The 9,479-nt window shown below is 44.4% G+C and overlaps 1 protein-coding gene across 1 annotated transcript; it reads right to left on the bottom strand.

Moving 5' to 3' along the window:
• Positions 1–3,442: 3,442 nt before the first annotated feature.
• On the bottom strand, positions 3,443–4,477 carry LOC121450361 (speckle-type POZ protein-like). Its single transcript, XM_041655177.1, has one exon. The coding sequence runs from the start codon at positions 4,475–4,477 to the stop codon at positions 3,443–3,445; it is 1,035 nt and encodes a 344-aa protein (XP_041511111.1).
• Between the last annotated feature and the right edge of the window lie 5,002 nt (positions 4,478–9,479).

Here is a 9,479-nt window from a genome sequence, read left to right as displayed (position 1 = left end):
TGGGATGAACTATGAAGTACAGATGCTGTATTTTTTTTATTGATAAAAAAAAATTTCTGCCTCCTCCCAGCCTCCCACTCCTCCTCACTCCACCCACTCCTCTCCCCCATCCCCCCACTCCTCTCCCTCTACCCCCTTTCTTCTCCACATCCCTCTCAAGTCTGAAGAGTAGTCAGGGTTCCCTGCCCTGTGGAAAGTCCAAAGTCCTCCCCCCTCCGTCCATGTCTAGGAAGGTGAACATCCAAACTGGCTAGGCTCCCACAAAGCCAGAACATGTAGTAGGATCAAAACCCAGTGCCATTGTCCTTGGCTTCTCAGCAGCCCTCATTGTCTGCCATGTTCAGAGAGTCCGGTTTTATCCCCTGCTTTTTCAGTCACAGTCCAGCTGGCCTTGGTGAGCTCCCAATAGATCAGCCCCACTGTCTCCGTGGGTGGGTGCACCCCTCTTGGTCCTGACTTCCTTGCTCATCTTCTCCCTCCTTCTGTTCCTCATTGGGACTTTGGGAGCTCAGACCAGTGCTCCAGTGTGGGTCTCTGTCTCTCTCCATCCATCGCCAGATGAAGGTTCTATGGTGATATGCAAAATATTCATCAGTATGGCTATAGGATAGGATCATTTCAGGTTCCCTATCTTCAGCTGCCCCAGGAACTAACTGGGGACCTCGCCTTGGGCACCTGGAAGCCCCTCTAGGTCCAAGTCTCTTCCCAACACTAAGATGGCTCCCTCAATTAAGATATGTGCTTCCCTGCTCCCCTATCCAACCTTCCTTTATCCCAATCATCCCGTTGCCCCAAGTTCTCCTTATCCTACCCTTCTCACTTTTCTCTCCCCATCTCCCTTTACCCCCCTCGGACCCCACCCTTAAGATCCCGATTTTTTGCCTGGCAATCTTGTCTACTTCCCCTACCCAGGAGGATAGCTATATGTTTTTTTTTGGGTTCACCTTCTTATTTAGCTTCTTTAGGATATCAAATATGGACTCACTGACCTTTATTTATGGCTAGAAACCAATTATGAGTGAATACATCCCATGTTCATCTTTTTGGGTCTGGGTTACCTCACTCAAGATAGTATTTTCTATTTCCATCCATTTGCATGCAAAATTTGAGAAGTCATTGTTTTTTACCGCTGAGTAGTACTCTAATGTGTATATATTCCAAACTTTCTTCATCCATTCTTCCTTTGAAGGACATCTAGGTTGTTTCCAGGTTCTAGCTATTACAAATAATGCTGCTATGAACATAGTTGAACAAATGCCCTTGTCATATGATCGGGCATCTCTTGGGTATATACCCAAGAGTGGTATTTCTGGGTCCAGTGGTAGGTTGATCCCGAATTTCCTGAGAAATCGAAACACTGCTTTCCAAAGTGGTTGCACAAGTGGTTGCACAAGTTTGCATTCCCACCAGCAATAGATGAGGGAACCCCTTCCTCCACAGCCTCTCCAGCCAAGGCTATCCTTGGTGTTTTTGATTTTAGCCAATCTGACAGGTGTGAGATGATATCTCAAAGTTGTTTTGATTTGCATTTCCCTGATCGCTAAGGAGGTTGAGCATGACCTTAAGTGTCTTTTGGCCATTTGAACTTCTTCTGTTGAGAATTCTCTGTTCAGATCAGTGCCCCATTTTTTAATTGGGTTAAATAGCATTTTAAAGTCTAGTTTCTTTAGTTCTCTATATATTTTGGAGATCAGACCTTTGTCTGTTGCGGGGTTAGTGAAGATCTTCTCCCAGTCAGTGGGTTGCCTTTTTGTCTTAGTGACAGTGTCCTTTGCTTTACAGAAGCTTCTCAGTTTTAGTAGGTCCCGTTTATTCAATGTTGCCCTTAATGTCTGTGCTGCTGGGGTTATACCTAGGAAGCAATCGCCTGTGCCCATCTGTTGTAGGGTACCTCCCAATTTCTCTTCTATCAGGTTCAGTGCCTTGAAATGTCCAGTGGATCTTTCGGTCCTGACAGCTGTTTAAGGAAGTTGGTGCACACGGGAATACCAACTGAACATATCATAATGAGATACAATAAGCATAGGCACAAACTCTCATATCAAGGCTGGGGATGTCGACCAGAAGGAAGAAAAGGTTCCCAAGGTCAGACAAACAGGTCAGAGACTCCCCACAGTCCCACTCTTTATGAGTTCCACAAAGAAACCCAAACTAAACAACCACAGTATGCATACAGAGGACATAGTGCTGACCCATGCATCTGTGTGATTGCCTCTTCTGTCGCTGTGAGCCCCTATGATCCCCGGTTATCTGATTCTGTGAACCCTTTACTGCCATCAGCTGCTGGAGAAAGGCTAACTGATGACAGCTGGGCTAGGCACCAGTCTCTGAGTACAGCAATTTCTTAGGTATCGTTTATTAACATTTGTGTGTGTGTGACTGTGAGGACCCTGCACAAACTTCCGCAGCTGAGCAGGACTGGATTCCTTCTCACAGAAACACCACTGGAATCCACAAAGTGATTGTACAATTTTTGTTGCTTTTCTATTGTATTGTATTGGGGTAAAATTTTGTCTACATAACTGAACAAGGGTCCTCTGCAAGAGGAACAATTGCTTTTGCCCACTGAGTCACCTCTCCAGTCCGCACAAACTGAGTTTGGAGGGAAAATGTCCTCATTCTCTTCCCCTTCTCTCATAAGAAGACATTCATGTTTCTTTTCTCCTTTCCTCTGAGCCCTAGATCATATGTTCTGCACAGTCCTATCCACACAGCTTTCTCCAAAGAAACCGTGTTGGGATGTGCTGGGCGCTTTAGCTAAACTGAATCCCAGTTTCCAAATCACTGGACAAAACCAAACCAGTACAGCAACAGAGGAGAGCTTGCATAGAGTCCATCAGAGTTCATCATAGTTCCACCCCACCCTCCATTCTGTAGCACCAAAAATAAAAACCTAGAGATAGATATTGGGATTTAGACCGACAACCAGAAAAGCAAAGCAGCCAAGCCACTAGAGACGTCTTTCCTGTCTTAAGGCTGGGTGACTAGAGAAGAAGCAGATTATTAAGCCTCTCTCATCCCTTTTCATATTATCTCTCGTGCTGGGAATTCCTAGGCTAGGATGGAAGGTGTGAACCACCACCACCTGGACTTGTTACTGCATTGATCTTGTTTAGATTAATGTGCCTTTAAACCAACAGAGATCCATGTTACTCTGTCTAACAAATCCTGGGATTAAAGGTGTGTGTCACCATTGTCTGATCTCCAGTGGCTTTAGCTTTACTTCTGGTCTTCAGGGAAGAATTGTTTATCAAGATACAAATAATACACCACTACAATACTCAAGGCATTAATTAATGTATTAAAGCACTACTAAACCATGATGTCTTTCCCCAGAGTTGCTGTAATTGCTCCATGTACCCCATAGTCTACCCAGGAGTCATCGGTATCAACACTGACCACTGTTTCTGGGATACACATAGAGGGTACCAGTGACAGGTTCCTAGGATTGCTTCAGATGTTTGAGAGGGGGCTCTAGTAGATTGCATTGAGCAGAAGCCAGGGAGCTGTATGCTTCAGCCACCAAGTGGGGGCATGAATCCACCATTAACTTCCAGCTTGCAGTCTGAGAGACCTCAGAAGCATGAGCTGTAATAAAATTCAGCAACTGTGTTTTCAGCTGCCCTGTGCTGTGGCGATCAGCCAGGACGAGAGTGTAGGCAGCATTCTTCACAGAGAGGTCCCTGCAGAGGGCACTTTCGCACATGTCCTTCAAACGCTCCAGGCCATACTTGTCGGCAGCTCCCAGCACAGCATCTGCCATGCTGTGGATGACTGGTTCCTTCCCAGTGTAAATGAAGTCCATCATTGCCTTGAATGCTTCAGGTTTCAGGTCATGAATCTCAATGCGATTCTTTCTGCTCTCCTCCGTGTCATGTTCAAACATGGCTCTGAAAATTGGAGAGCGAGCAGTTAAGATGGCCTTGTGAGCCCGGAATTCCTGGCCAGCTACCACCAGGCAGCAGTCTGTGAAGCTTGAATTCTTCCACAGCTCTCCTAGATCATCTCCTAATGGGCCTTTTGAAACCTGGATTCTCGGCTCCGTGCTGTCATCATGGATACTGTAGGAGTATGGGCCCAGGATCCCCATGCAGTAGAGGGTGAAGTGGTCTTCAGGGAGAAGTCCATGAGAATGGTCCAAGAGAAAATCTCGGAGGATGAACATTTTGTAACCCCTTTGGTAGCCTGGCAGGAAATTACAGTGTTTCGGGCTAGTAACAGGTTCATTTTTTTCTCCTTTGGCATTTATGATCCAAAACTTGAACCATACAGTTAGGGGACTCTTTCTAGAGCTGAGCATCTCTAGGTTAACTGACAGGTAATTTGAACTTTCTTCATCGACTCCCTTAGGGTGAACTCTCAAACACCATTTGTCATTACCTCCTATTGGGAAAGTTGGGCTTCTAATACTGTCCCTCATTTCCTCCATAATAAAACGGAAGTTGAGGATGGTCCACCTGCAGGAGAAATTCTGCATGTTGAACTGTTTATAGCCCTAGGTCTTGTCTCTGGTGTCCTGTGACATTTCTCCTGGAGGTAGTTTGAAGGTTAAACTGGATCCAAAATGAAACACTTGGATTTGTCTTCTCTTGCCCTGTAGGATACAATAATCGGCATGATATACATTTTTAGCTTCAGTTTCTCCTCTGTTCCCTCTTCTATGAGGCTGGAAACTCGAGACTCTGAAATTATCCAGATTTCAATTCTAGTTTCAGTGTGGGTAGTCTAGGCTACATGGGACTGTTGTATCACTTCATTTTTTTTCTAGAATGAATCTTCAGTCAATGGATTTTTAATTTTGAGAATCATACACTACTTTTGATAATTTACAACATTTTATATACTCATCCAAAATTTTGCACAGTGGTTCTCTAGTGTCACAGAACACACCCAAAGACTCTGTATGAACAAAGGAGATTCATTAGAATGACATAGGGCTGAAGTCCTGCTAATCTGAAAAAGGCTACCTGTGAAGGGAGAGTCCAAGAATCCAGTACTTACTCAGTACAGGAGTTTAGACATACCGACTGGTCCTCAATCTATGCTGGAATTGGGATGAAGAATTCTCTAATGCCAGTGAAGGAATGGTCTTGCTGCAAGGTGAGGACAAGCAGGCAATGAGCAACAGCTTCCTCCATGTTTCTTTTATAGGCTCCCAGGAGGCAGAAGGCGTGGCCCAGCCAGAGGTGTGTCCTTCAGACTCTAGATATGGATTAAAGGTGTGTTCTTCAGGTCTTGAGATAAATGCTTACGTTTTTCTGCCTCCAAAGTGTGTCTTTGAAGTGCCGTACTGACTTCAACTTAAGGAAAAACATTTCTCACAGTCGTTCCCTCTGTTTTTGGATTATAGTTAATTCTAGGTGTAGTCGTGTCGGGAACCAAGAACAACAACTCAAGAGAATTTGCTTGCTGAGGTCAATCTTCCATAAATAAGGGAATGGTGTCCATTCCTACACAGTTGGTATTTCTCTTTTCATGTTGTTATAAGAATTTCTCCCATGATTCTTCCTCCCTTCCGTGGGTCTGCGGGATCAGCCAGCTCTGCCTGTTTGGGCTCTGGGATGGTTGATGGGGGCGAAGGGTAGAGGGAGTTCCTTTGTTTTGGTAGCCTGCCTGCAGATATTAGGCCTTTTCTCAGCCAGGTTCCTAGCGATCCTGGAACCTGGTCCTGTTCTGGAAGACCCATCTGAGTGGTGAGTGTGTTCTTGACCCGCGGCAGGAGCCTGGAAACAGAACAGGGACATCCCCGACACCCTTGGCTCCCCAATCCTTCTGCATGGACTGCTCCCCTCTGCTGGGGCTGCTCCCCTCTGCTATGACCTCTCTCTCCATAGCACATCCCAGCTTGCACCGAGGAACCTCCTCCCTTCTTCCTCCCTTCTGCTGGACTGAGGGATAATCCAGCTCAGCCTGTTTGGACACTGGGACGAGTGCTGGGGGCAAAGGGTGGTGGGAATTCCTTTGTTTTGGCAGCCTGCCTGCAGAAAGGTAGGCCTTTTGTCAGTCACATCCCTGGCCAGCAAGGGAACTTGATTCTGTTTCAGAAGACCCATTGGATAGCATTTGTAGGAGGAGATGGGCAGGCACCATGGCAAGAATTCCTCCATCAATCTGAAAAACAACGTGAAAACACCAGAACCCAATGACCTTACAACAGAAGGCCTTGAACACCCTAATCCAGAAGAAGTGGAAAAACTGGACTTTATGAAAGCTATAGAGTCCCTTAAACAACATGTAGAAAATCCCGTATAGAAATGGATGAGAAGTATAACAAAAAGTTTGATGAAATGAGTAAATATGTAAATGATACCCTGGGAACCAAGAAAAAATGATCAAACACGTAATGGAAACAGTTCAAGAATTGAAAACTGAAATTGAAGCAAGGAAGAAAACACAAACCACGGGCCGGCTGGATATGGAAAATCTAGGTCAATGAGCAGAGACTACAGAAACAAGCATAAGCAATAGAATACAAGGGATAGAAGAAAGAATCTCAGATTCTGAAGACACCATGGAGAAAATTAACTCAGTGACCAAAGAAAACAGCAAATTCAACAAATTCTCATCACAAAATATTCAGGCCGGGCGGTGGTGGCGCACGCCTTTAATCCCAGCACTCGGGAGGCAGAGGCAGGCGGATCTCTGTGAGTTCGAGACCAGCCTGGTCTACAGAGCTAGTTCCAGGACAGGCTCCAAAACCACAGAAAAACCCTGTCTCGAAAAACAAAAAAAAAAAAACAAAAAACAAAAAAAAAAAAACAAAATATTCAGGAAATACGGGACACAATAAAAAGACCAAACCTAAGAATAATAGGATAGAAGAAGGAGAAGAATTACAGCTCAAAGGCCCAGAAAATATATTTAAAAAAATTATGGAAGAAAACTTTCCCAACATGAAGAAAGATATTCCTATGAATATTCAAGAAGCATACAGAACACCAAATAGACTGGATCAAAAAAAAATCCCCTCACCATATAATAATCAAAACACAAAACATACAGTGTAAGAAAGAATATTAAAAGCTGCAAAGGAAAAAGTTCAGGGAACTTATAAAGGTAAACCTATCAGACTTACACCTGACTTCTCTATGGAAACCATGAAAGCCAGATGGTCCTGGATAGAGGTACTGCAGAATCTAAGAGACCATGGATACAAGCCCGGACTACTAAACCCAGCCAAGCTATTGTTCACTATCAATGGAGAAAACAAGACATTCCAGGATAAGAACAAATTTAAACAATATGTAGCCACAATTCCAGCCTTACAGAAAGTAATAGAAGGAAAATCACAACCCAAGGAATCCAACATTGCCAACACTGCCCACAATAACTCAGACATCTAGCAACCCTTCACCCACACAAGTCAAAGAAGGGAAACACACAAACTCTACTACCAAAAACACTAACAATAACCAGAGTCAACAACCACTGGTCATTAATATCACTTAATATCAATGGACTCAATTCACCTATAAAAAGGCACAGGCTAAGAGATTGGATATGAAAACAGGATCCAACATTCTGCTGTTTACAAGAAACACACCTCAACCACAAAGATAGACATCTCCTCAGAGTAAAGGGTTGGGAATAGGTTTTTCAAGCAAATGGACCTAAAACAAGCAGGTGTGGCCATACTAATTTCTTTTTCTTTTTTTTTTTATTGAAAAGAAAAAAAATTTCCGACTCCTCCCAGCCTACCATTTCCCTCCCCCTCCTCTTACTCCTCTGCCCCTCCCCCAACTCCTCTACCCCACCCTCTCTAGTCTGAAGAGCAGTCAGGGTTCCCTGCCCTGTGGAAAGTCCAAAGTCCTCCCCCATCCATTCTGGTCTAGGAAGGTGAACATCCAAACTGGCTAGGCTCCCACAAAGCCAGTGCATGCAGTAGGATCAAAACCCAGTGCCATTGTCCTTGGCTTCTCAGCAGCCTTCATTGTCTGCCATATTCAGAGAGTCCAGTTTTATCCCATGCTTTTTCAGTCACAGTCCAGCTGGCCTTGGTGGGTTCCCAATAGATCAGCCCCACTGTCTCCATAGGTGGGTGCACCCCTTGTGGTCCTGAATTCTTTGCTCATGTTCTCCCTCCTTCTGCTCCTCACTGGGACATTGGGAGCTCAGTCTGGTGCTCCAATGTGGGTCTCTGTCTCTATCTCCATCCATCGCCAGATGAAGGTTCTATGGTGATATGCAAGATATTCATCAGTATGGCTATAGGATAGGGTCATTTCAGGTTCCCTATCCTCTGATGCCCCAGGAACTAACTGGGGACATCACCCTGGGCACCTGGGAGCCCCTCTAGGTCCAAGACTCTTGCCAACCCTAAGATGGTTCCCTCAATTAAGATATGTGCTTCCCTGCTCCCCTATCCAACCTTCCTTTATCCTAATCATCCCGTTTCCCCAAGTTCCCCCCATCCTCCCCTTCTCACTTTTCTCTCCCCATCTCCCCTTACCCCCTCCCAACCCACCCCCAAGATCCCAATTTTTTTGCCCGGCAATCTTGTCTACTTCCCATAACCAGGAGGATAGCTATATGTTTTTCTTTGGGTTCACCTTCTTATTTAGCTTCTTTAGGATATCAAATTATGGACTCACCGACCTTTATTTATGGCTAGAAACCAATTATGAGTGAGTACATCCCATGTTCATCTTTTTGGGTCTGGGTTACCTCACTCAAGATAGTATTTTCTATTTCCATCCATTTGCATGCAAAATTTGAGAAGTCATTGTTTTTTACCGCTGAGTAGTACTCTAATGTGTATATATTCCAAACTTTCTTCATCCATTCTTCCATTGAAGGACATCTAGGTTGTTTCCAGGTTCTGGTTATTACAAATAATGCTGCTATGAACATAGTTGAACAAATGCCCTTGTGATATGATCGGGCATCTCTTGGGTATATTCCCAAGAGTGACATTGCTGGGTCCAGGGGTAGATTGATCCCGAATTTCCTGAGAAACCACCACACTGCTTTCCAAAGTGGTTGCACAAGTTTGCATTCCCACCAGCAATGGATGAGGGTACCCCTTTCTCCACAACCTCTCCAGCAAAGGCTATCATTGGTGTTTTTTATTTTAGCCATTCTGACAGGTGTAAGATGATACCTCAAAGTTGTTTTGATTTGCATTTCCCTGATTGCTAAGGAGGTTGAGCATGACTGTAAGTGTCTTTTGGCCATTTGAACTTCTTCTGTTGAAAATTCTCTGTTCAGATCAGTGCCCCATTTTTTAATTGGGTTAATTAGCATTTTAAAGTCTAGTTTCTTTAGTTCTTTATATATTTTGGAGATCAGACCTTTATCTGTTGTGGGGTTGGTGAAGATCTTCTCCCAGTCAGTGGGTTGCCATTTTGTCTTAGTGACAGTGTCCTTTGCTTTACAGAAGCTTCTCAGTTTCAGTAGGTCTCATTTATTCAATGTTGCCCTTAATGTCTGTGCTGCTGGGGTTATACCTAGGAAGCGATCGTCTGTGCCCACATGTTTTA

Source organism: Microtus oregoni, unplaced genomic scaffold, assembly GCF_018167655.1.
Source record: "Microtus oregoni isolate MIOR12 unplaced genomic scaffold, Mior012 000007F_ref0000211, whole genome shotgun sequence".
Classification (NCBI taxonomy): Eukaryota; Metazoa; Chordata; class Mammalia; order Rodentia; family Cricetidae; genus Microtus; species Microtus oregoni.
This window is presented reverse-complemented; position numbering and strand designations above follow the sequence as displayed.

What these genes read in the sequence shown, in the direction of transcription:
- LOC121450361 (XM_041655177.1), bottom strand. Translation starts at nt 4,477, where the DNA reads ATGCAGAATTTCTCCTGCAGGTGGACCATCCTCAACTTCCGTTTTATT.